Source organism: Sus scrofa, chromosome 4, assembly GCF_054392235.1.
Source record: "Sus scrofa isolate SSC_HxYL_T2T_F1_AM1 chromosome 4, Sscrofa_HxYL_maternal_Yorkshire_Landrace_v2.0, whole genome shotgun sequence".
Lineage (NCBI taxonomy): Eukaryota > Metazoa > Chordata > Mammalia > Artiodactyla > Suidae > Sus > Sus scrofa.
In genome coordinates this window covers 36,751,618-36,779,010 of record NC_139386.1, presented here as the reverse complement: position 1 = coordinate 36,779,010, position 27,393 = coordinate 36,751,618, and the positions used below count along the sequence as shown (strand labels likewise).

The 27,393-nt window shown below is 42.5% G+C and overlaps 1 protein-coding gene and 1 long non-coding RNA gene across 11 annotated transcripts in view; one reads left to right on the top strand and one right to left on the bottom strand.

The window, feature by feature from the left end:
- The window catches only part of SPAG1 (sperm associated antigen 1), a 98,343-nt gene extending 88,390 nt beyond the window's left edge, over nt 1-9,953 (top strand). For 7 of the 10 annotated variants that reach the window (XM_085021990.1, XM_021089046.2, XM_021089045.2 and 4 more), the window contains 3 exons: nt 6,565-6,729; nt 8,444-8,815; nt 8,912-9,953. In XM_085021990.1, the coding sequence (XP_084878116.1) occupies nt 6,565-6,729; nt 8,444-8,815; nt 8,912-9,043 (669 nt within the window). In that variant the 3' untranslated portion in view covers nt 9,044-9,953. The remainder of the gene's footprint in view (nt 1-6,564; nt 6,730-8,443; nt 8,816-8,911) is intronic. The other 3 variants (XR_014843549.1, XR_014843550.1, XR_014843551.1) reach the window with 1 other exon arrangement.
- LOC110260249 (uncharacterized) lies at nt 4,703-26,975 on the bottom strand. The gene is made up of 12 exons (XR_014843566.1): nt 26,901-26,975; nt 24,483-25,849; nt 23,054-23,209; nt 15,372-15,574; nt 14,771-14,924; nt 13,227-13,356; nt 10,942-11,083; nt 10,610-10,755; nt 8,648-8,791; nt 7,457-7,639; nt 7,170-7,308; nt 4,703-5,019 (listed from the first exon to the last, which is right to left on the bottom strand). It is a non-coding gene; the product is annotated as an uncharacterized LOC110260249 (long non-coding RNA).
- Between the last annotated feature and the right edge of the window lie 418 nt (nt 26,976-27,393).

Here is a 27,393-nt window from a genome sequence, read left to right as displayed (position 1 = left end):
CTTTGCTTTTGGAGAAATACAAAAAAATCACCACCAAAAGCAATGAAGGAACTTTTTACGACCTATGGTTTCTTCTAGGAGTTTTAAGTTTCAGGTCTTACATCCAAGACTTTAATCCATTTTGACTTAATTTTTGGTACAGGTAAGATAGCGGTCCAGTGTCATTCTTTTGCATGTGGTTGTCCAGTTTCTCCAGCACCACTGTTCAAAGGGACTATCCTTTCCTTGAGAGTTCTTGGCTCTCTTGTTTTAAATTAACTGACTATAAGTGCACAGGTTTATTTCTGGGCTCTCTGTTCTGTTCCATTGTGTCTATTTTTATGGCAACACCATACTGTTTTGATTGCCATAGCTTTGTAATATCGTTTGAAGTCAGGGACCATGGTGGCTCCGGCTTCGTTCTTCTTTCTCAAGATCACTTTTGCTACTTGGGGTCTTTTGTAATTCTATACAAAGTTTAGGATTGTTTGTCCTATTTCTGTGGAAAATGCCACTGGAATTTTGCTAGGGATTTCACTGAATATGTAGATCGCTTTGGGCAGCCTGGACGTTTTAATAATATGAATGCTTCCCATCCGTGAGCACAGGACATCTCTCCATTGATTTGTGTCATCTTCAGTTTCTTTCATCAGTGTCTTAGAATTTTCAGTGTACAGGTCTTTCACCTTCTGAGTTACATTTATTCCTAAGTATTTTATTCTTTTTGATGCAACTCTGTAAATGGGACTGTTCTCTTAATTTGGTTGTTGACTTTTTTTTTTTTTCTTTTTGTCTTTTTGCCTTTTCTAGGGCATATCTGTGGCATATGGAGATTCCCAGGCTAGAGGTCTAATTGGAGCCATAGTCACCGGCCTATGCCAGAGCCACAGCAACACGGGATCCGAGCCATGTCTGCAGCCTACACCACAGCTCACAGCAACGCTGGATCCCCAACCCACTGGGCGAGGGCAGGGATCGAACCTGCAACCATGAGGATCGAACCATGAGGTTCCTAGTCAGATTCATTAACCACTGTGCCACGATGGGAACTCCAGTCATTGACTTTTGAAGAATGAATATCCTCATGCCTCCACTGCCCCAAGAAAAGAACATTTGCATCTCTCCAGAGGGTTATCTCTGCCTGTTGCCCTTAATCTCGCTCTTTTCACCCCTACCCCCAGGCAACCACTCATCTGGTTTCTGTCACTATAGAGTAGTTTGCTTCTTTTTGACATTGACAGATGCAGTCGTACAGAATGTACACTACTCTTTGGCTTCTTTTGTTCAGCACAGCATCTGAGTTTCATTCATGTTGTGGAAATATCAGGAATTGCTCTTTTTACTGCTAAGTTGTATGAATATACCACCAATTTTTTTTTTTTTTTTTTTGTCTTTTTGCCTTTTCTAGGGCTGAACCTGCGGCATAAGGAGGTTCCCAGGCTAGGGGTCTAATTGGAGCTGTAGCCACCGGCCTATACCAGAGCCACAGCAACTCGGGATCTGAGCCGCGTCTGCGACCTACACCATGGCTCACGGCAATGCTGGATCCTTAACCCACTGAGCAAGGCGAGGGATCGAACCCGCAACCTCATGGTTCCTAGTCGGATTCGTTAACCACTGTGCCACGGCGGGAACTCCCACCACCAGTGTGTTTTACATATTCGCCAGTTAATGGCATTTAGGTGTTTCCAGTTTGGGGCTATTATGAATGATGCTGCTGTGCATGCTTATGGACATCTTTTAAGGACTGGTTCATGAACTGGTACAGCTGGAGGCCAGGGGCGGGTGGGAGTTGGGATGGAGAGAGATGGTCAGGTCATGAGGGGCTCCAAGGCCGTGCTGGGGAGGCTTGATCCTGTAGGTGATGGGGGGGGGGGAGCCCAAAGGGTGGGAAAGGCTGGGCTGCATGATGGATCAGATCTGGGGACAGTGTAGGTGGATCCCTGGGGCCCAGCATGGAGTAGGGAGACTGCTGAAAAGCCACCAAGCTGAGAAGCAGCTGTCTGAAGGAAAGTAATGGCAGAGGGACAAGAAGGAAGGTACATTAGTTTGCTAGGGCTGCTGTGATAAAGGACCACAGTTGCTGGTGTAAACCACAGAAATTTATTTCTCCTGGTCCTGAAGACCGGACGTCTGAGAGTAAGGTGTCGGCAGCATTGGTGCCTTCTGGGGACAGTCAGGGAAGGATGTGTTCCAGGACCCTCCCCCAGGTGTCTTCTCCCTGTGTCTTCACTCCGTCTTCTCTCTGTACCTGTATGTGTCCCAGGTTCCTCCTCTTAGAAGGACCCCAGTCGCATTGCCTTAGGGCCCATCCTCTCGAGCTCATTTTAACCCGATTGTCTCTGTAAAGAACCTTTCTCCAGATAGGTAACCTCCTGAGGCTCTGGGGGTTAGGACCACAGCAGGTGACTTTTCCTGGGGACACACTTAAGCCCATGACAGAAGGTGAGCTGAGGGATTAATGGAAGGTTGTTTGCTGGTAAAGTTGAGAGGCCGTGCCGAGCAGTAAAATGTTGGGGGGAAGGAATGAAGGGGCTGCCTTCCAGGTTCCCGTCTTGGGTGCTGAGTGGTGCAGGCTGACCAGGGAGGGTGCCCAGCACGGTGGCGGAGGCTGGAGGGAAGAGTGTGGACCTTACTGAGTTTGAGTTGATTCTTTTCTTTCCGTGCTCATTGTTGACAGGGAAGGAAATACCTAAAAATATATTCTGCAAAACCCAGGGTTGAGAGAGGGTGGTCATGTCTTTGTGTCCTGTATCAGATGAGTACAATCTGGGCGCCTGCAGTGATCAGGCTTTTCTAGATCCCAAATCCCCTCAGGCTGCAGTGGAGCCGCACCTGTACTGATGCTATTAGATGTGACCGCTTATCAGTGGGGCCTTGCAGCTCCCCCCACCTCCCGCACCCCGCATTCTCCCCTTCTTCTCTCCCCCCACCCTTCCATGTTTGTTATAAAGGATACAGATGAACAGCCAGGTGAAGAGGTGCATAGCGCAAGATCCAGAAGGGCCCCAAGCGCAGGAGCTTCTGCCCCATGGAAATGGGGGGGTGCCGCCCTCCCACTGCAGGTGAATGTGGGCGCCCCCCCAGCTGCGCTGTACTCAGTACTCACTCACAGCGCCCAGGCCATCTGACCCCTCCCTTTTTCGTTAGTGACAGCTTCGTTGGTGGACATCATGCAGATTGCCCAGGCGGTATGTGGCACCATGAAGGGAGAGTGGCTTCTTGAAAATTTACTGCACTGTTTTTGAATGGAATGGGCTTGGGTACACGAGGTACTTGTGATCTGCATGACTCAAGGGTTTATTTATGTCCAAAGTCTCACAGGTAGGTCTCCAACACCCTACTGGCTGCCTGACTCTTTGCACTCGTTGGCGTGATTCAAAGTCGGGTGTACCTAATGAGAGACCAGGCGTTTTCACTTCCTTGGAATGAAGTCTAGAAGTTGTATTATGATGCAGAAGGATAATCCCAAATTTGAGTCATCCTGTCCCATTAGGGTGGCAGGAGGAGGCCAGCAGCAGCTTGTTTGCCCGGTTTGATTTCTTCTAGCTTGATTTACATACCGTGTCGTTGGAGTTACGCACCAAGAGAACTTAATTTCAGGATCTTCCAAGGCTTCCACTGCTTATCATAAGCATCAGAATTCTCACCTGGGTGGGCTTCCTCCAGGTGACCTGCAAGGAAGTGACATGGGGGCTCATGGAGAGCTGGGGCCTGCCTAGTAGCTCTCAGCTGAGCTCTGCTTTCTTACTTTTTTTTTTTTTTTTTTTTTTTTTTTTTTTTTTTGCTTTTTAGGGCCACTCCCACAGCATATGGAGGCTTCCAGGCTAGGGGTCAAATTGGAGCTGTTGCTCCCGTCCTACACCACAGCCACAGCAACACCAGATCTGAGCCACGTCTGTGACCTACACCACAGCTCACGGCAACACCAGATCCTTAACCCACTGAGCAAGGCCAGGGATCGAACCCGAAACCTCATGGTTCCTAGTCGGATTCGTTTCTGCTGGGCCATGATGGGAACTCCCGTCACGTATTTTTTTGTTTTCAAGCCGGCTGTAATTCTTTTCTCCCCTGTGTGCCAGCTTTCCTTAATCAGTTATCTTTTCCTGTTCTTCACAAGAAAAGATAACTGATAACTGAACATTTTGCTTTTACTTACAATGTGTTTCATTGCGAGAGGACCACTCAAAGGCTAAGCTTTGGGAGCACAGAGCTGGTGGACCTGGTGCCCACCTGGGGAATTTACAGCCGACTGGGGGTGCTACCAGGCCAAAAGATCAAAAAGAGTAATAAATAGCTCCTTAAAGTGATGGTTATTGTTGTTTAAGTATATCTTTTGATAGCAAATGTTATCATCACAAACACATACGATGATACTTTATTTTCTTCCCTTAGGTCATTAGCAACTTTTTTTTTTCCTTTTATGGCCGAACTCACAGAACATAGAAGTTCCCCCGCCAAGGATCTGATCCGAGCCACATCTGCCACCTGCGCCACAGCTGTCATTAGCAACTTAAGAGTGTTCTCCTTTTTGCCAGAGACGTGTTTTTCTCTCTGCAGGTTGCCCCCCCACACACACACCCGCACCCCCCCATCCCCCCCACCCCGCGTGGCCGGCTTTCCTTTCTTTCTTGTGTTCTCTGTCTCCAAGGAGACACCGTCCCCCTTTGGTGTCATCTCAATCCTTGCTTTTCTTCAATGCATAAATGAGAGTAAGTCACGCTTGCTTTATTTATTCGTTTTATTTGTTTTCTTATTGTTTCCCTTCATGAGACATCTGCTTCAATGAGGGCGGGGGGGGGGGGGGGCCCGGCTGTCCTTTCTCCCACAGTGTCCCGGCTCGGGGTGCTGGTGGCTGGTGGTGGTCTGACCACCTGTGTTGACCCGCAGCCCGGCCCCTCCTCTGCCCCACGCCATCCCCACCCTTCCTGCTGTCCCGCCCTCTCTTCGCACTTGGCTGCCTCTGTTCTAACACTTTGCTAAGTGTATGGCTTGCTTTCTTGGGTTTCCTCCAACTAGACAGATTGCACAGGTGCAGCCCTAAAAAGACAATAAAATAAAAAAAAATAAATGGGGACAATAAAAATATTTATAGGGCTATTGCGAGAGTAAAATAACAATACTTGCAAAATGCTGAGGATGGTGAGTTAGCGACGAATGAATGAATACTCCCTCTGCTTACCCTGCTGCCCCACCTCCTTGCCTTTCGGAGGGAAATACCTGTCACGTGGTTGGTGTTGTGTTTTGTTTTTGTAGCAGGGTCAGCTGTGCTGTTGTGACACAGTGTTGCGTGGAGCTTTGTTAGTACTGTTGTGCTGTACTATAGTTTGTAAATAATTTACTTTAAAAAAAAAAAAAGAGCAGGTTAAGGTTATTCCCTTAAAACACACCCCTCTTGCTCCAGTATGTCGCTGGGTGGAGGGGGATGGGCTGTGGCATTACAGCCCGTCCCCCAGGAATGTCACAGAACCACCACCTTATTTTACCTGTGCTGCAGTGCCCACGGGGCATTGTGTCATGAATACTTGAGAGGTTTCATGTCACTGGAATTCTTTGCCTCCCTCCCCGTATTCACTGTGGTTTAATCAAACATAGGTCCAGCCTGTAGTTCTAGAACATGGCCCGGCCCAGTGGCCTGTGATTCTGTGGCATCTGTCTATACCGCCAGATTCCAGGCTGTGTTTCATTAAGCTCAACCGCTCAGTGTACCATCCGCTTCTTTGTAGAATCAATATTGACTCTAGGAGCCTATTTGAAAGTATACAACCTCGAAGGGTTTTATGGAACAGGATATTATGGTAACAGCTAATATTTGTCCAGCTCTTTTTTAGGGTTAAGCCTTTCAGATATTATTTTATTCATTTCTTACCTGCCACAGCCTAGTGAAGACTAGAGTAACGGTTTTGTGATCCCTATTTTCTTTCTTTCTTTTTTTTTTTTTGTCTTTTTGCTATTTCTTGGGCAGTTCCCAGGCTAGGGGTCTAATCGGAGCTGTAGCCACCAGCCTACACCAGAACCACAGCAACGCGGGATCCGAGCCGTGTCTGTGACCTGCACCACAGCTCACGGCAATGCCAGATCCTTAACCCGCTGAGCAAGGTCAGGGATCGAACCCACCACCTCATGGTTCCTAGTCAGATTCGTCATGGTTCCTGCGCCACAGTAGGAATTCCTGTGATCCCTATTTTCAAGATGTGAGAACTGAAACTCAGAAAGGTTAAGTGGGCTAGTGTTCTTTTTACTGCGAGCAGGTGCTGCTGTTCTTTTGTTTATTCACTTAGCAGACAACACATGCCTGTGCGGGTTAGGGACTATGAACGTTGTGATACAGAAGTGAACTCGAGTCTGTGACTCTGGATTCAGTGCTGGCTCTTCTATAGAGGATGTCCTCCGTGCTATGGGTTATAATATTGTAGCCCAAGAATTCCTCACAGGCCTGACTTTGTAAGCATGGTCCTGATAATGTGGCCGTTCCCACTCACACACACCGCGTGCTTCCTTCACCATCTCCCTCCCACTCGGACTCATCTGTGCCCCTTCTCCGTTTAGTTAAGAAAATTCTCTTCTCTGCCTTCCTACTTTTAGAATTATCAGAACAGTTTAAACGATCTCCATAAAGTTCTCCAACTAGACCCACGTATTGTTGAGGCGAAGATGGAGCTGGAAGAGGTCACCAGAATGCTTAATACTCAGGATACTGCAGCATCATTGAGCCCAGAAAAGGAGAGAAGGAAAATTGAGATTCAAGAGGTACGTGTATTTGATTACCTTTGAAATTACTCTTTGGGGGATTCTGAGGTCATATTGCTATGAAATTTTAAATTTTCTTTTGTCTTTTTGCCATTTCTTGGGCCACTCCCACGGCATATGGAGGTTCCCGGGGTAGGGGTCAAATCGGAGCTGTAGCCACCAGACTACACCACAGCCACAGCAACTCAGGATCCGAGCTGCGTCTGCAGCCTACACCACAGCTCACGGCAACGCAGGATCCTTAACCCACTGAGCAAGGCCAGGGATTGAACCCGCAACCTCATGGTTCCTAGTCGGATTTGTTAACCACTGAGCCACGACCAGGACTCCCGAATTTCTAAAATTTTGTGTTTATATTCTGACAGTCCATGAAGACATTGTAACAGGTTATACTGACAAGGTTTTTCCTTGTCGTGATAATGAGTCATTGCATTACCCACCTTGGGTCCAGGGAAGTTGAGATGTCTGCATCCTTTCTTCCTGGGTCCCTTCCCCCCCACATCTGGCCTGTGGTTTTATCGCTTCCACTCCAGGTGGCCCTGGTAGTCTATGGCCATAGAGCTTGGCTTGCAGGTCGACCTGGAGAACCCCACAGGGCTGATTCAGTTTGAGGGGTCCTCACACCACCCCCATAGACATGTTCCCTGTTGATTCAGACGTTTAGTGTCCTGAAACAAGACCGGCCTCATCAGGGGTCTGGGATTACCCCAGGATCAAACCTACCTACCTTAATGAATTTAGGTAACTACATGTCTTGCACGGTAGCTTTTTTTTGCTTTGCCTTTAGTGAAGAACGTCAGCTCACAATTCCCGTGGGTTCATGAATGCTAGTATCAAGCCACCGATCGTGTTACCTTTCCACCAAGAGTAAGAGGCTACCATGTGAAAGAAGCTCCAAAGGTTTCTCCCTCTAAGGAGGGAAGAAAAAAACCATTTTAAGAGAATTGAAAGATGTAAGTTCATTTCTCTGTTAACGGTAAGGAAATAAGTAAATGTAAAATACATCATGAAGGAGAGATACAAAATTGTTACAGGCCTTTTACACAGCTTTTATTCATGGAAAATTATAAAAATTTTATTGTGATACTTTCAATGTCAAAAAATTTTTAAACTAAAAAATACCTTGATGAATTGGTACTCACACCTTAAAACTTCTCTTCTTGGAGTTCCCTGGTGGCCTGGTGGTTAAGGATCCAGCTGTCACTGCTGTGGCTTGGGTTCTATCCCTGGCTGGGGAACTTCTATATGCTGCAGGTGCAACCCCCCCAAAAAAATTCTTAAAAAGTAGATTTTATGATTCATTACAGGTTGTATGTTTTTCACTTAGAACGTGATTAAAATATAGTCAACGTGTGTTTTTCAGTTCCTTCCCATTTTAATAAAGGTGACTTCAGGAGTTCCCATTATGGCTCAGTGGTAATGAACCCAGCTAGTATCCATGAGGTTGCGGGTTTGATCCCTGGCCTTGCTGAGTGGGTTAAGGATCTGGCATTGCTATGAGCTGTGGTGTAGGTCACAGATATAGCTCGGATCCCACATTGCTGTGGCTGAGGCTGTGGCTGGCAGCTGCAGCTCCACTTCAGCCCCTAGCCTGGGAACTTCCCTCTGCCACAGGTTCAGCCCTTGGGAAAAAAAAAAAAAAAAAAAAAAAAGGTAACTTGGAATGTGTGCAGTGGCTGTTGTTTGTGTCACAGTAATTTTTTTTCTCCTGAAGGTGAATGAAGGCCATAAAGAAGAGCCTGAAAGGACCTCGGAGGAGATTGCCACAGACTGCCTTGCTTCTGAGAAGGGGGACACAAGCAACGGGCCACGGGAATTTTACGAAAAATTATCGATCACCAAGCCTAACAACGCCTACGAATTTGGTCAGGTTATAAACGCCATCAGCACGAGGAAAGATAAAGAAGCCTGTGCGCACCTGTTATCCATCACGGAACCGAAAGATCTGCCGGTGTTGCTGAGCAACAAACTTGAAGGGGATGCATTCATCCTTCTCATTCAGTCTCTGAAAACCCATCTTATTGAGAAAGATCCCTCTTTGGTGTATCAGCATCTTCTGTATCTGAGTAAAGCAGAAAGGTTTAAGGTCAGTGGCCGCATGTCTTATTCACAGAGATTGAACTGTTGTTTAGGGTTTTTAGACCCTGAAAATGTCTGCTACCTAATTTTTCTCTTCTTTCAGATGACGTTAACTCTGATTAGGAAGGGCCAAGAGGAGCAGATCCAGCAGCTCTTTGATGACCTCTCAGACACCCCAAGCAAACACTTCACCTTGGAAGATGTACAGGCCCTCAAAAGGCAGTATGAGCCTTAAGTCAAGATTATTGTTAGATTGGCTTCCAGGCATGAATGTGTTCCAGCCTGCTAATGAGATGGTATGGCAATAGAGTTGCGTGGATAAAACCTGCCTTAGAAAAGATCCCTTGGTCTGGACTCTAAAATATTTTTACTTATTTTTATACATAGAACACATATATTCTACAATCTCCTTTTTATTCGCTGTAAATATTTTCTTATATACCAGAGCTAACATCTTTATATTTAATAATAAGTATGTTTGGAACTTGTTAAAATACATTTTAATTTATATTATACATTTTCTTTCCATAGCTTGTTAAAAATTTAAGTTATGTTTCTTTGGGTTCTAGAGTCCTCTTAAGTCTGATAGAAGTCTATTTCTTCAAAATTTATTTTTAAAAGTGAAAATCATTACCCATGATTCTTACATCACCTTTATTTTCCTGCTAAGATAGTATAAACCCCATTTTATACTACTGGTGGACTATAGTCCACAAAGATGAAATGCAGCAATATGAAATGATTATTAAATGAGTTGTGATTATTTAGAGCTATAAGAGGAACTTATTTTTGTCTAAAATGGAAGTATTGCCTGATAATTAAGAGCAGAAATTGCCAAAAATTCTACCACTTTTTAACTAGATTTTTAAAAGCTAATTTCCATTATGGATTGCTGACATAAGTGATAACAAAACCACTGCTATATAAAAGCAACTAAACCTGCATTTCTCTTTAAACTGTCACTTCCACGTTTTTCTCCATGTTCTATGTCTTCTGTCTCTTTTTTTTTCCCCTCCTTTAAGCATGATCAGACTTACTCCCTCCGTGTAGAAGGGAAAGTGAAGACCGGGTCGTATGGAGAGGTCCCTTGTTAACTGGGTCAAAGCCCAAGTGTTTCTTACAATAAAACATTCAGGTCTCTGCCACTGTGCTGTCATTTATTCCTATAGTCTTTGGTCAGTTTTTTTTTCTGGAACATTTTCCTATTCTTTAGACTTGCCAATGAAAGATGACTGTCATGTTTATTTTGACTATATCCATTATTATTTTATATAATATTTTATAGTTACAATATATGTGTATATTTTTCTTTTTAGGGCCACATCTGCAGCATATGGAAATTCCCAGGCTACGGATCAAATCAGAGCTGCAGCTGCCAGCCTACACCACAGCCACAGCCAAGCTGGATCTGTGCTGCATCTGCAACCTATGCCACAGCTGGGGACAATGCCAGATCCTTAACCCATTGAGCGAGGCCAGGGATCGAACCCGCCTCTTCATGCATGGATAAACTAGTCAGGTTCTTAACCCTCTGAGCCACAATGGGAACTTCTAGAATATATTTTAAAGTATTGCAGGGAAATGGTTTCACACTGTGCCATTTTTCTTTTAAACTATTCTTTCCTAAGTTCATAGATGACATCTACTGTAATGAGTATTTAACGCTAGTCCTCAAGCAAGCAAACTATTTTTCCCCTTGTTAATGATACTAAGTTTTGGTACAAGTAAATGATGAAGTGTTAGTAACTTTATAGGAGGAAAAATAAAAAGGAAACGTTCTCTTTCGTTGACAATCACATACCCAGTAGGAGCTGCACAGACATCTTCTCCTGGAGGAGGTGGGAAGCAGTGAGTCAGTGCCAGGCCATTCCTATTGTTGGGGTCCCTCCTGGCAGAACCTCTTTCCCCCACAGCAGCACCCAGAGCTTTGGGGTGGGACCTCCATGACTGAAGGAAGGGAAGAGAAAGTGAAGGCAAGAGGTAAAACCATCAAGGGCATTAAAGGAGCACAGTTCCTGCCGACTGCTTCGGGACCCAGCACGAGGTCTGCCCGCAAGCCTCCAGGAGTAGCCCACTCAGCAATCTCCCCATTGGGCCTGTGGGTGCCCAACACCCCAAGTGCTAAACCCATACCTGCTCCCATTCCGTGGCCGGATCCTTCTGCATCTCCCGAGTGTGGCAGTGAGAGCAGGCCCAGTGGTTGGAGCAGCTCAGAAAAATGGACTAGGGTCCATGAGTAAGGGAGGAATTACAACTGGAGCTATGCCACCATCTTCTGGAAAACAAAAGAGAGGTTTCCAGCAGCCAGCCTGGGGAGTTCTAAGGAGAGGAAACATAAAAGGTTGAGAATTCTGCCCCAAGACAGAACAAGACGAGTGGAACAGGTCTACCCATTCAAAACTGAGCAAACCCTTCCTGTGGCAACACCAGGGATCCGCATCCCAGCTGAGGGCAGCCAGTCAAGATTTTAGGAGGGGTCTGCTATGTCACATGCAAAAACAGCTATGGAGAAATATAGGAAACATGAAAAAACAAGAAAATATGTTACCCCAGAAGATATCAATAATTCCCCAACACCCGAGCTGAAAGCCACAGGATACTGTGATTTAGCAGATAAAAAATTCAGACTTGCTGTCTTGAAGAAACTCAATAAACAATAACAAGCAGCAAAGACTGTCATTATGTAATGATAAAGAGGGTTGGTAAACAAGATAAAACAATCATAAAGATGTGTGCATTCAACATAGGAGCAACTAAATATAAGCTTTAGCCGGTATTTATCCTTGGGATACAAGGATGGTTCAACATACACAAGTCAATAAATGTTATACACCACATTAATGGAATGAAAGAAATGTCACAAAATACATATAACAAAATGCAGCATCTTTTCCACAACAGATTGGATATGGAAGGAATATACCTCAACAAAATAAAGGGCAGATGTGACAAGCCCTCAGCAAACATGCTCAACAGTGAAAAATTGAGTTTTTCTTCTAAGATCAGGAATAAGACAAGGATGCCCACTCTTACCATTCTTATTCAATATTAGCATTCTAAGTCCTCACTAGAGCAGTTAGGCAAGACAGTGAAAGAAAATCTATCCAAATCAGAAAGGAAGAAGTAAAATTTTCATTTGCAAAGAGATGATATGATACAGTCAGCCCTCTGCACCCATGGGTGTCAGTGGGGGTTCTTGAAATCAGTCTCCTGCAGATACCAAAGAATGACCATATCGGAAAATCTCAAAATCTCAACCAAAAAACTGTTAGAAGTAATCAATGAATTTAGTAGGATACAAAATCATCACACACAAGTCAGCTGCATTTCTGTACACCAACAATGAAACATCTGAAAAATAAAACTATCCCATTCCCAATAGCATCAAAATACCAGGAATAAATTTCATCAATGAAGTAAAAGATCTGTACAATGAAAACTACAAGACTGTTGAAAGAAACCAAAGGCGATGCAGACAAATGGAAAGATAGCTTATGCTTATGAATTGGAAGGATTGATACTGTTAAAATGTCCATTTCTACCCAAGCCATCTATAGATTCAATGTTATTCCTATCAATATTCAAATGACATTTTTCACAGAAATAGAAAAAAAATCCTAAATATTTGTATGGAACCACAAAAGATCCCAAATAACAAAATTATGAGAAGAGCAAATCTGGAAGCATCATACTTCCTGGTTTCAAACTATACCACAGACCATAGTAATTAAAACAGTATGGGACTGGTATAAAAATAGATACACAGAATGGAACAGAGTAGAGACCTCAGAATTAAACCCCCACATATATGGTCAACTAATATTAAGGGAACCAAAAATACCCAATGGGGAAAGGATAGTCTCTTCAACAAATGGTATTTGGAAAACTGGATAAACAAATGCAGAAGAAAGAAACGATTCCTTTTATACTCACAAAAATTCACTCAAAATGGATCAAAGATTTTTAAGATCGGATACTGTAAAACTTCTAGAAGAAAACAAAGAGCTTCCTGATATTGGTCTTGGCAATGATTTTTTGGTCTATGACACCAAAAACACATATGACAAAGGCAAAAAATTAACAAGTGGGACTACATCAAACCAAAAAGCTTCTGCACAGAAAAAGAAACCAACAAAATGGAAAGGTAGCCTACAGAATGGGAGAAAATACTTGGCAGGGCATACGTACCAAATAAAGAGTTAATACCAAAGAGTTAATAACCAAAACACATAAAGAATTCATACTACTCAAAACTCATACCGGTTTAAAAAATGATTGGAGACACTAGACATTTTCCCAAAGATATCCAAATGGCCAATGGGGACACAAAAAGATACTCAACATCCCTAAGCATCGGGGAAATGCATATATAAACCCCAGTGAGGGGAGTTCCCACTGTGGTTCAGCAGGTCACGAACCCAACTAGTATCCATGAAGATGCAGGTTCAATCCCTGGCCTCGCTCAGTGAGTTAAGGATCTAGCACTGCCATGAGCTGTAGGGTAGGTCACAGATGTGGCTCAAATCTGGAGATGCTGTAGGTGTGGCCCTAAAAAACAACCAAACAAAAAAACAAAATAACCAAAAAAAACCCACAATGAGATATCATCTCACACTGGTTAGAATGGCTATCTTTAAAGAGACAAGAGACTTAAACACACTGCTAATGGGAATGTAAATTGGTGCAGTCACTATGAAAAACAATATGAAACTTCCTCAAAAAATTAACAATAGAACTACTATGTGATCTAGCAATTCCACTTCTGGGTATATACCCAAAAGAAATGAAAACAAGATATCAAAGAAATACATACATCCCCATGTGTATTGCAGCAGCATTCACAACAGCCAGGATATGGAAACAAAGTGCCCATCAACTGACAAATAGTTAAAGAAGATATAGAATATATATACACAAAGGAATATTACTTAGCCATGAGAATGGAGGAAATCCTGCCATTTGTGACATCACAGATGGACCTTAAGGATATTATACTAAGTGACATTAAGTCAGAGACTAATATGTAGGCTATCACGTATATGTGGAATCTTAAAGATGAACTCACAAAAACAGAGCATAAAATGGTGGATACCGGGGGGTTGGAGGTGGAGGAACAGAAGAGATGTTAAGGGTACAAGCTAACAACGATTACACAAGTAAGTCCTGGAGATCTAACGCACAGTGTAGTGATTGTAGACAATAATATTATAAACATCAGACTTAATAATAAACTAGATCTTAATTATTCCCACCATAAAGAAATGATAATTACGTGATGTGATAAAGAGGCTAGCCAGCACTACAACAGCAATCATGTCGCGGTAGATAAATGTATCAAATAACATGCTGCACACTGTAAAACTCAGACAATGTTGTGTGTCAAATATATTTCAATTAAAATAATTGCAGGTGATTTTTTTTTTTTTTAGCTCCACTTTGCGCCAGGGACTCTGTGTAGTTTATCACACATTGTTTAATAAGTCTCTTACAGATGAGGAAACCATGGCACAAAGAAAAATTAAACACGGACAGGGAGTTCCCATTGTGGCACAGTGGAAACGAATCCTACTAGGAACCATGAGGTTGGATTCAATCCCTGGCCTCAGTAGGTTAAGGATCCTGTGTTGCCATGAGCTGTGGTGTAGGTGGCAGACATGGCATGGATCCTGTATTGCTGTGGCTGTGGCTGTGACTGTGGCCGGCAGCTATAGCTCCAATTCAGCCCCTAGCCTGAGAACATCCATATGCCGCACGTGCAGCCCTAAAAAGAAAAAAGAAAAACACAGAATTTAAATTAAATTCTTATACATTGACAAGGATTACAGATGTAGAAACAGTCCAAGAATCAAACCTAGGAAGTCTTTCTTTCAAACTGATATGCACTGTGCTGTATAATGGAAAATATTACATATATGAATGGAAAAATGAGTAAAGCGCCTGGCCTTTGAGAGTTACAACTTACTAGTTCCTGCCGTGGAGCAGTCAGTTAATGATCCAGCCTGTCTCTTTGAAGGCACCAGTTCCATCCCTGGGGCCCAGCACAGTGGGTTAAGGATCCGGTGTTGCTGCTCCAGCTCGGATTGAATCCCTGACCTGGGAACTTCCATATGGCACGGCTGTGGCCGAAAAAGAAAAAAAAGAGAGACACAGCTTACCCAGGCAATGGATGTGTAAATTACCAATCTTGATACACCGATAGAGGTATTTAGGGTGATTACACAGAGAAAGAGGAGTCCTCAGCCCTGCCTGTGAGAGGGTTAGGAAAGGTTTCAAGGAGTTAATTTTGCAGCTTGAGTGCCATGTGGGGAAGAGAAAAGGATGTGCCAGGCAGAGGAGACAGGAGATGCACGGGTATCGAGAGGCATCTTGATTGAAGGTGCACGTTGAATGAAAGGGTGAAATAGCTGGGCGTGTTCGGGGAACTGCTTCGTGTGATAAGCCTGCAGGAATGATAGTTGGATAATAGAAAGCAGCATGCTGCATATAAAATAGCAAAGATGCCAGAGGTTTAATTGTACAGCCAGTTCCTTTCTGAGTCAGGCATTGCTGCTCTTAACCAATACTTGTTTTTCTTCCGCTTCTGGGCATACACAAAACGGTATTTTTCAGCATCTTTGTGATTGGCTAGAGCCAGGTGATCACTTCTGCCAATAGGGTAGAGGTAGAAGCCATCTGTCACTTCTGGGCCAGTTATTGGGTGACAAGATGTGACCCTTCCATCAGCCTGGTTCTTCTCAGGGTTGGTCTGAAGCAGAGTCTTGCTAATCTGCATTGGACAGAGAGCATGAACAAGAAACAGCTTTTTTTAGTGTTAAGCCACTGAGATGTTGGATTTTTTGTAATTATATCCAAAGACTTACCTTCTATATCTCTGCTATTTTAAGCCCTTAAATCTTTCATAGGCACCTGACCTGTGACGCCAACTTCAAACAGTTTGTCTCCACATGGATCTCTCATCACTACAAGTGGAATAGCCCCCAACCTGAACTCTCTTCCCTCAAACTCGGGCTTCACTTGTTTGGTGAAAGGCACAGAATTCATACACTGGCCTAAGCCAGAAACTTGGGCTTCACCTAGACTTTTCTTGCTCTCTCGGACTCAACAGCCAATATTCCGTCAGGGCAAATTATTTGGTTACCAATATGGCGCAACAATTTTTGGTTACTCAACATCGACTGCTTTTGCATGGGATGTTTCCCTGTTCCAAATACTCTTCTTTCCTCCCTCTTACCTCTAAGAAAACCACAAGGTGAATTCTTAGCCATCCTTTTTATTATTTTTTTTTGGTCCCACCTGAATTTCCCAGGCCAGGGATTAAATCCATGCTACAGTGGTAACCCGAGCCACGGCAATGACAACACTGAGTCCTTAGCCCACTGCACTACAAGGGGATTCCGTTAGTCATCTTTTAAAATCCAGTTCAGGAGTTCCCGTTGCACAGCAGAGACTAATCCGACTAGGAACCATGAGGATGCCAGTTCGATCCCTGGCCTTGCTCAGTGGGTTAAGGATCTGGCATTGCCATGAGCTGTGGTGTAGGTCGCAGATGGGGCTTGGATCTGGCGTGGCTGTGGCCGTGGCTAGGCTGGCAGCTGTAGCTCCAACTCAACGCCCAGCCTGGGAACCTCCATATGCCGCAGGTGTGGCCCTAAGAAACAAAAATAAATAAATAAAATGAAATAAAATCCAGTTCAAAAGTCTAGAGGCCTTTCCTCACGTGCCTTGGTGAGTTGGCTAATCTTTTTATTCTCTTGGTGACATGTACAGAGATCTGTCATAGCTCTGTCCACTGTTGCATTTTGAGTTAATCTGTCTGTGGAAGAACATGTCTGGTTTAGTTCTGTTCCCCATCTTGCTCAGCAAAACACCTGGCACAATAGAGACAAAAAAAAAATTTTTTTTTAGGGCCGCACCTGCAGCATATGGAGGTTCCCAGGCTTGGGGTTGAATCAGAGCTGTAGCTGCCAGCCTGCACCACAGCCACAGCAGCATGGGATCAGAGCTACATTTGCAACCTACACCACAGTTCATGGCAACACCAGATCCTTAATCCACTGAGTGAGGCCAGGGATCAAACCTGCGTCCTCATGGATACTAGTCAGGTTCTCAACCTGCTGAGCCACATGGGAACTCCGAGACTCAGAAAATCTTCACTGAATGAATGAGAAGCATTACTAACTTAATAACTATATTTTAGAGTACACATATTACTTAAAGTATTTCAGCACTTGTTCTATCTGATGGGTTGCTATAAATCACACACCCAGCAGTAGAAAAGTCTCAAAGTAATTCTATACAAACTGAGGGTAATTTATCATCAAGGTTTGACTCATGCCTTAGGGACATTTTAAGTGGTTTCTAGACTAAAAGAGAAGGACAAAGTAGTAAAACAGAAAAGGAGGGGCAAAAACAAAGGCTCTTAAATTAAAACTGTACATGAAAATACTTAGGCGTATAAAAACACTCAAGCAAATACAGTCACAAAGTGTGCCTCTTTTTAAATGCTTAGTAGTTACCATCTGGGCTGACAATCACATTTGTTGTGGAATAACCCGTAAAAATACTTTTTAAGCTATATACAACCAAGAGACTATCGTTATTTCTAGTTCATGGAACTTGAAATCTAGGGTTCCACATGTCCTAACCGTGGACCAGAAGTTAATGTCCAGCCTCTGCAGTTGTTACAGGATCCCAAGGCCCTGGCCACCCTCAGCCTCCTGACCTTAACACAAGCTGAGGCCATCCCATCACGCTGTTCTAATCAGCTTCCCTTCCTCTGAGCTCACCACTGCATTTCCTCTGTTCTTCCTCTCTTCCAGAAAGCTCGGTATCCCATCCCCTCTCCAAGGACTTTCCTCCAGGAAACACACATCTTTTGCATCTGCAATTTGCCCCTTTCTCTTACCACCCTCCTCAGCCTACAAACGGACTCAACTCTTCCCCCCTAAAGAAACCTGGCTTCTGCTTCTCATAACTAGTGAAACTGCTCTTGGAGTTCCATGGTGGCTAGCAGTGGCAAAGGTTTGATACCCCTGGCCTGGGAACTTCCATATAACACGCAGGTGCAGCCAAAAAAAAAAAAAAAAAAGGGAAAAAAGAAACTGCTCTTAACAACCTTGATCAAATCCAGAAAAGCCTTTTCTAACTCAGAATTGGGTTATATTGTTGAGGCCTAAAGAGATTTTTTTTTTTTTTTTTTTTTTTGCCTTTTCTAGTGCTGCTCCCTCGGCATATGGAGGTTCCTGGGCTAGGGGTCAAATCAGAGCTGCAGCTGCAGGCCTACACCAGAGCCACAGCAACGCAGGATCCGAGCCCCATCTGCGACCTGCATCACAGCTCACAGCAACGCCAGATCCTCAACCCACTGAGCAAGGCCAGGGATCAAACCCGCAACCTCAAGGTTCCTAGTCAGATGCGTTAACCACTGCGCCACAACGGAAACTCCTAAAGAGAGTTTTTTAAGAGAGCTTCTCACCTAAATCTAATCCTTAAAGCCCAAATAAGAACACAAATGCCAAGGAGCAAACTGTATTGTTTCTGCCCTTTTGCTACGATTTATGGGCAAAAGAGGTGAAATTTGGAAGGTAAAGAAGCAAAGCATTAAGGGCAGCTACAACACGGAATCTCAGCTGGCTGTGATAGTTCTGATTTGCTCAGAATGAGTGATCATCCACTCGGGCAGATTCAGAGAGTACCACCTCCACGAGCAAGATCTCAAAATGCAAAGGGCTGTAGACACCGACGCTGCCCAGTGGTGGATATTTTGAGAATGTGATATTTGTCAGGAAAACATCAAAACCATGGAGCTTTAAGTTTGGCTTTTTCATTTCTACTGCTTATGCATCTGGGTGAAAATTCCCTTTATATGACCAGTGTGTGGCGCCTCGCTGTTAGCAGTGTCCTCTTCACTGGAGACCGTCTCAACAGGAAGCAAAGGGCTGACGACACTACGTGCATGCAAAGAGATTAATCCTGAGTTACGGCAGAACATTACATTAGAGTTCAAAGATGCTTTATTATACATGTTCTTCTATTGTATGGGTTTACTATCTAGAAACAGGATGAAGCAAAGTGTGTTCATTTGGAATTTTACTCTCCAATCAGCCAGGTGGCGCTACCCAGACTGAAAGGACTCCTAGGGACTGATGGGGAAGTCCTAGGCTGCTGCCCCTCTCAAGTCCTTCTCCACACAAGGATACGTCTGTTACTAGAAATCTGTCTCCAGAATATAATGCATTTTGTCACATTTGTAGGTTTTGATGTCTTTTGCCAAAAATCAAAATAAAAGAAGGTTAATTGCTGATAAGAAAGATGAATGAAAAAGAAGCAGGAAAGCATGTGAGAGACTCCCACAGCAGCCCCCTCTCTTTTTTTCCTGGGAAACTGCTTTAGAGCATAGGCTTTTGCATCAGACACACCAGGGATTAAATCCCAATTTGGGATTTCAGTAATACCCAGGAGCTGTATAACCTGGAAAACTGTAGGTTCCTCATGGGCATGACGAGAAGGCTAACTTCCGGCCATTCAAGGTTGTAGGACTATGGAGTTGTGGAAAATGCGTTATCTTCTTCCATTCCTTATCTTACCTTCACGTGTAAAACGACTCTCTTCCCATAAATATAATGATCTCATCTAAGTTGTTAGAAAAGGATAACAGCGCTCTTTTCAAATACTACAGACACATTTATATTTACTTATTGGATAAGAGACACGCATTGAGATCAGGCTAATAGAACAGTTATAGCCAGAGAAGCAGTCTGGTGCCACCTTCTGGAAATTAGTCACATTACAACAGCCAAGAGATTCCTCCACAGGTTGAGCTTAAGGGAGACTCTGTGTGTAATAATAGCATGTGTCTTTCTTCTCCAACCTGTCACTGTTTTGCGGGTGAGCCAACACAGATATCCATTCAGAATCTGGCCAAGGCTGGTGCGTGCTTGGCAAATATTAAGGGAATGAATCTAGAGAACAGTGTCCTCAAAGGTGCCAAAATTCATGTAGAGAAGTCCCTACAGCTGAGAAGTTTACAGTGATCCTCCAAATACTTCTCAAACAGTGGTTCTTGGAATATTTGCATCAGAATCATTAGGGAATCTTAGAGTCCAAGGGGTTGGGAATCTAACTTTTAAAATACCACTTGCAGGAATTCTCCTATGGCACAGTGGGTTAAGGATCCAGTGTTGTCACTGCAGCGGCTTGGGCCACTGCTGTGGCGTGGGTTTGATCCCTGGCCTGAAAACTTCCAAATGCCACAGGCATGGCCAAAATAAGTAAGTAAATAAAATAGGCAAATTGGAATATGTCACCCACTGTACTAAAAGCCGAGGGTGCAATAGCTAAGGAATATCTGAGTTGCTTAAGCATCGTAAGGGAACTAAACTATCTATGACCCTATGAATGAAGTATTGCGGGGGATAAATAAAAAAGAGAGCTTTTGCTTTTAATGAGTTTATGGCTAATTTGGAAGAAAAAGAAAAGTTCAAGAGACTCTAGTAGGGGAAAAAAAGCATCAATAAAAGGTTTAAGTGTCAGAGTTACTAAAAGGGCCAAAGAGAGTTAGTCAGGACTATTTTTAGGGAGTGGTAAAATATAAACCATGTTTTTATTTTTATTTTTTTTAGGGCTGAACTTGCAGCATATTGAGTCAAGTCAGAGCTGCAGCTACTGGCCCATGCCACAGCTCACGGCAACGCCAGATCCTCAACCCACTGAGCGAAGCCAGGGATCGAACCTGCATCCTCATGGATGCTAGTCAGATTCGTTTCTACTGAGCCACGATGGGAACACCTAAGCCATGTTTTTAAACTGACTTGAGGTGATTAGGAGGAAGAGCTCAATACGATTGAATTACTTTACTGTAGACTCTCCAATGTAACAGTGCACTGGAGACAGTCTGAAATCCCACCACTTGCAGGCCTGCTTCACTGCATAGCAGGCAGAAAGCCCACGGGACACTTACAAACCGAACTGACTTGGTTTTCTGTTTTTCCTTATAGTTTTACTATCGACCTAAGTCAAATCTAAGAATAGCTGAAAGTTTAATGGGACCACCTGCCCTTTGACCTCTTTTAGGTCAGTTTCCCATCTGTAAAACAAGACAAAGTATTTGCTATAATTAAGCAATGGGTTGGGAGGACTATTCCAAGAAACACAGTTTTAATCTTAATTCATATTTGTGCTAAACAAGGGAAAAGATTTCCCTAAGATGTTTATAATAAAAAGATAACCACAAATATTGGCAAAGATGTAGAGAAACTAGAAACCACATATATTGCTGATGGGAATGTAACATGATGCAGCTGCTTTGCAAGACGTCTGGCAGTGCTTCACAAAGTTAAACAGTGTTTGCATATGTTACAACAATTCCACTCCTGGTATTATACCCAAGAAAATTGAAAATATATATTCGCACAAAAACTTGCATAGACATGTTCAGAACATCATTTACAGTAGCCAAAAATGTGGGCACAACCCAGATGTCCATCAACAGAGGAATGAATACATAAAATGTGGTATGTTCATTCAGTAGAATATTATTCAGCCATGAAAAGGAATGAAGGGCTGAAGCAATGCTACTCCATAGATAAACCTTGAAAACACTGTTAAGTAAAAGAAGTCAAACACAAAAGGCCACATATTCTCTGATTCCATTTATATGACATGTCCAGAATGGACAAACCCATGCAGGCAGAAAGTAGATCAGTGGTAGTTGCCACAGGCTGAGAGGAGGGAGGATGGGAACTGAGAGCTAATGTGTATAGGATTTCTTTCGGGGGTGATGAAAATGTTCTGGAATTAGGTAGTGGTGATGATTGTGTAACCTTGTGAACATACAAAAAACAACTGACTTTTACACTTTGAAGAGGTGATGTTATATGTGAACTATATCAACTTTAAAAAATTGGGGTGGGGGGGGAGCAAACCACCAAAGGCAGAAAATAACTTAGCAGCAAACTCCAGTAGGTCCAACAAAGTCACTCCTTTAAGCATGTCAGGAATTTATCAGAAGGGGAGTTCCCGTTGTGGCTCAGCTGACTAGTATCCATGAGGGTGCAGGTTCAATCCCTGGCCTTGCTCAGTGGGTTAAGGATCTGGCGTTGCTGCGAGCTGTGGTGTAGGTCACAGATGCACCTCGGATCTGGCATTGCTGTGGCTGTGGTGTGGGCCGGAAGCTACAGCTCCAATTCAACCCCTAGCCTGGGAACCTCCATATGCCATGGGTGCAGCCCTAAAAAGCAAAATAGCAAACAACAACAACAACAAAAGATTTTATCAGAAGGGATAAAAGCTAAGATGAGTGAAAGAATAAATACTTCCACACTGTAACTGGAAACAAGGATGTCTACTTGTAACCATTCCCATTTAATGCTGTATTGGGGGGGGGGGGTGAGACCAATAAAAGAAGACCAAAAAAGAAAAAAGAAAAGTTACTACAGGCTTCCAGATTGGAAAGGAAGAAAAAAAGTTGCCTTTGTTTGTAGATGTAATTGTCTATGTAGAAAAATCATAGAGAATCTGCCAAAAGGTTATTAGAATTAATAAATGACTTACAAGTTTGTAGGATTCAAGGTCAATCTACAAAAGCCAATTGTACTTCTAAACAGGCAACCTCGGAGACACTACGGATTTCACTCCTGACCATTGCAATAAAGCGAGTCATATAAATTTTGGGGGTTCCCAGTGCATATTAAAGTTATGTTTACATTACACTGTCATCTATTTAGTATACAATAGCACTATGTCTAAAAAAATCATACATACGTTAGTTAAAAAATACTTTTTTTGCCAAAAAATTCTAACCATCATCTGACAATGGTAGGGTTACCACAAAACTTCAATTTGTAAAGAACACCATTATCTTTGAAGCACAAGAAAGCAAAATGGAATAAAACAAGGTATGCTTGCATACTATTAATGAGTAATCAGATCTTCACACTGAAAACTAAAAAGCACTGTTTTAAACACAATTAAAAACTAAGTAGGAGTTCCTGCTATAGTGCAATGGGATCAGCAGCATTTCTGAAGCACCAGGACACACGTTTGATCCCTGGCCCAGCACAGTGGGTTAAGGATCTGGTGTTGCTACAGCTGTGGCTCGGATCTGATCCCTAGCCTGGGAACTCCATATGCCATGGGGAGACCAAAAAAGAAAAAGAAACTAAAAACTAAATAAATGGATAGATACAATGTGTTCATGGATCAGAAGAGTCTACGTCATTAAGATGCTAATATTCACCTAACTTACCTACTGATTCAGTGGAATCACGATCAAAATCCCAGCAGGCATTTTGGTAGGAATCTAGAAATTCCAGTATAACGATAGTGGGAAAGTACTGTTATACTGTGTATTTTAGTGGGAAAGGAGAATTGTTTAACAGAGCCGCCACAAACAGCTTTTCATCTGAAAGAAAAGATTGGACCTTTATAATGTATACTAAACATAAATTCAAGACATATTAAAGCAAATGTAAAAAATTAAATTAAAATCTCTTAAGATATCTAGGAGACTTTGAGTGTCATTTGGGAGCAGGGGACACCGTAACCATGACTAGAGGCCTGAAACAGACCATTAGACATAATTGAAAATAGAGCGTTTGGAGTTCCCTTGCGGTGCAGTGGGTTAAGGATCTGATGTTGGCACTGCAGTGGCCTGAGTCACTGCTGTGGCCTGGGATCATTCTTGGCTCAGGAACTTCCACATGTCACAGGCACAGCACCCCCAAAAAAAGTAAAAAAGAAAAGAGAGCTTTCATAGGGCAAAAATATATTGTAAAAAAAGGTAAACAATATTTATATATTACATAAATGTACATATATACATTTATATATATATTAAAGAGCATATGGGAAGCCTCTGAATTATCTTTGCAATTTTTCTATAAATTTAAAAATATTCTAAATAAAGCTTAAGAATAAAAATGTGCAGCAAAAAGTTAATAATCAAATACTAGATTTGGAGAAAAATACAATAAAAATCTACCTATTAATAGCTATAATATATATAACATAGAGCTAGTAATGATAGTTATATAATAAAGGTATCTTTCAAACTAACAAGAAGAAAACAACTCAAAAGAAAATAGGCGAAAAAAAGTAGTCAATTCAGAGAATAGCAAATCCAATACACCATTTCCCTCCTGCCATAAAAAAAGAAAACCACACAAAAAGACATACAAATTCACTAGTATCATGGATATGAAAAGTCAGGTAATAGATATTATTTTATACCAAACAGCCCTGCAAAAACTATAAAGCTAATATTACTGTTGGTGGTATACAGGGGGAAGGGGACTCATGCATTGTTAGTGGAATCGTAAATCATGACAGCCTTTTTGGGAAGGCAACATGATAATCTTATTAAAATTAAAAAAATACATACAATTTTCATTGCAGCTATTTGATTTCTATAAATATCTCCCATAATTCAAAGTACCAGAAAATAAGGACTCTTGTATAAGGATCTTGCTTTTTTTCTTTTTTTTTTTTTTAGCTTTTTTGGGACATACCCATGATATATGGAAGTTCTCAGGCTAGGGGTCAAATTGGAACTGCATCTGCTGGCCGATGCCACAGCCACAGCAATGCCAGATCCCAGCTGTGTCTGTGACCTACACCACAGCTTGTGGCAACACCAGATCCTTAACCCTCTGAGCAGGGCCAGGGATCAAACCCACCTCCTCAGGGATCCTAGTCAGGTTCATTACCACTGAGCCACAATGGGAACTCCAGGATGCTTCTTGTAATGTTTTGTAGACAGGAAAACAAAACAAAAGAGACACAAAGGGAATACCCATCGATGTGTGGCCATTAAAAAGCATGGACTGGAGCTACATCACTTGGCTTGGATTGATTTCTGTTAAGACACTGAGAAAAAGTAATACTCTATGTAATACATGCATTGTGTGAGATGATATGAACGTGGAGAAAGCTATGCTATCACATATACTTGGTCATTTGCGTGGTTATGGGTGAAGGTGATGTGAGAAGAGGGGCAGGGAAGAGAATGCGGAGCAAAGAAAAAGAAAGGAAAAAGGGGAAAGGAAAAGAAATTCTTTTGTGCGCCTTTTAAACTCTCAACAGTAATTGTCTCTAAAACATCAGTCCACACATTACCTCTACAGCAACAATGATTTCTTAATTTAGCTGAACATATTACATGTTCGTTGAATAGAAAAACAAAAAGTCCCTGGAAACAAAATTTACATGCCTTGGCTACTCCAACCCTGAAAAAAAGATGTTCCAGTGACTGTCGTGCATCCTAAAATATTTATGAATTAACCTATTTGGCATACAACCTCGTTAACAGGGAGTTCCCTTACAGCCACTGTCCTGTTTCAAAACTTGTTCTAGTGGACAATGTAATGAAGTGATTGGTCACCAACTCCAAGGCCTTGGCCCACACGCATTCTCATGCCTTTGCTTAGTTGTTCTGTCCCATCATGACAAGCTTATCCTCAATTCCCTCTTCATGGAAAATAAGTACACACGTATAGGAACAACGAAAGGAAAGATAAGGTTTTTGCCCTTGAGAGCCTACAGTTTCTTTCTTTTCAAGCTTTCTGTTTTCCTAGCACCCTGAATTCAGAATTCGCAGGTACCTGGTACACATGGAGTTTTGAAAGACCTCTTTTACCTCCTCAATGCAGGACAAAAGTTAGCAGAAATAAGGGCTCCAATGCTCTTAGGCAAAAGGCTGGGAAGAAAAACAATAAATGCAGGACCATGTCGGCATCAGACATACTAGCAAAACTCCACCTTCTAGGATTAGCAAACTCTCATAGCAGAAAGAGCTTTCCATGCCTGCTGCTCATTTTATATAGTTGAAAAGGAATTGAGGAATTGCTTACTAGCCCTGAAAACCTGGCTCTCTGTGGTATTAAAAAAAACAAACAGAGTTCCTGTCGTGGTTCAGTGGAAATGAATCTGACTAGCATCCATGAGGATGCAGGTTCAATTCCTGGCCTTGCTCAGTGGGATAAGGATCCAATGTTGTTGTGAGCTGTGGTGTCACAGACATGGCTCGGATCCCACATTGCTGTGGCTGTGGTGTAGGCCGGTGGCTACAGCTCTGATTCGACCCCTCGCCTGGGAACCTCCATATACTGCAGGTGCAGCCCTAAAAAGACAAAACAAATACTCCAGAAGATTCAGACAGCCTTAATAGCAATTTCTACCAAAGATTCGAGGAAGACATACTATCAGCCTTACACACTCTGATATTGAAGTTTATCCCAGGAGGTTAGTTTAAAATTTGAAAAATCAATATACGCATTGTTTGAGACTATATGAACGTGGAGAAAGCTATGCTATCATACATACCATATTAACACATTCAAGGAATAAACCACAGTTATATGATAGATGCCCCTCCTCCCTAAAAAATCACAGCCAAATAAAATTCAACATATTCCCAAGGTGAAAACTCTTGGCAAATTACGAGTTAGAAGAGAATTTAATAAATTCGATACAAGGTAATTGAAATATCTGAAGCAAATATCATAATCAGTGGTTGAAACGTTGAAAGGTTTCCCTTGGAGATGAACAAGGCAACAATACTCCCACAACCACTGCTAGGTCAGCATTATACATTTAGTCCTAGTCAGTGCAGATGGTCCAGGAAAAGAAATACAGGAGGCGACAATCAAAGAGGAAGAACTGAATCCCTGTTCTGCCACTTACCAGCTATGTAATTCTGGGCAAAGTACTTAATAATTCTGTGTCTCAGTTTCCTCATCTGTAAAATGGGGATAATGAGTACCTCCTCCACAGGCCTAATCTAAACAATACATAAATTAATATTTTAAAAGTACATAGTCAACTATACTCCATTAAAATTAATGTAGAAAGTGTGTGACACTTCAAAGCACCAAAAAATGTTTGTTAAATAAAAATAAATTATTCATAGGTGATTGTGTATAAAGAAATCTCAAGGAATCTAGAGATCAACTCTTGAAATTAAGAGTACCATTCCCAGAGTTCCCGTTGTGGCGCAGTGGAAACAAATCCAACTGGGAACCATGAGGTTGTGGTTTGATCCCTTGCCACCACTCAGCGGATTAAGGATCCCTTGTGGCTGTGGCTGTGGCTGTGGCTGTGGTGTAGGCCAGCAGCTGTAGCTCCGGTTGGACCCCTAGCCTGGAAACCTCCATATGCCGCGGGTGCGGCCCTAAAAAAACAAAAGAGAGTACCATTCTCCAGATGCAAAATCTAAGACAGAAATTAGCTGTATTTCTATATACTATTAATAACAAGCAGAAAATATCTAAAAATATCAAGTACCTGGGAATAAAATTCAAGATGTGTAAGATCTCAAGGGATAATTATAGATTCAATGCAATCCCAATGAAAAGTGAAGGAATGCAACAAAGTTTATTCTAAAATGTTTACGGAAGTATAAAGTGCTAAGAACAGTCAAGACACTCTCCAAGAAAAGCAAGGTGGCCAACATCTTTCTACATATCAAACAAGTTCCAGGATTAAGGTCTAAATTGTCCATTAACTCACCTGGGAGAAGATCTCTTTCTCGAATGAACATCCTATAGGTGTGTCTTCATACTTCCGCCCTCATTTCCTTTAGATCTTTGC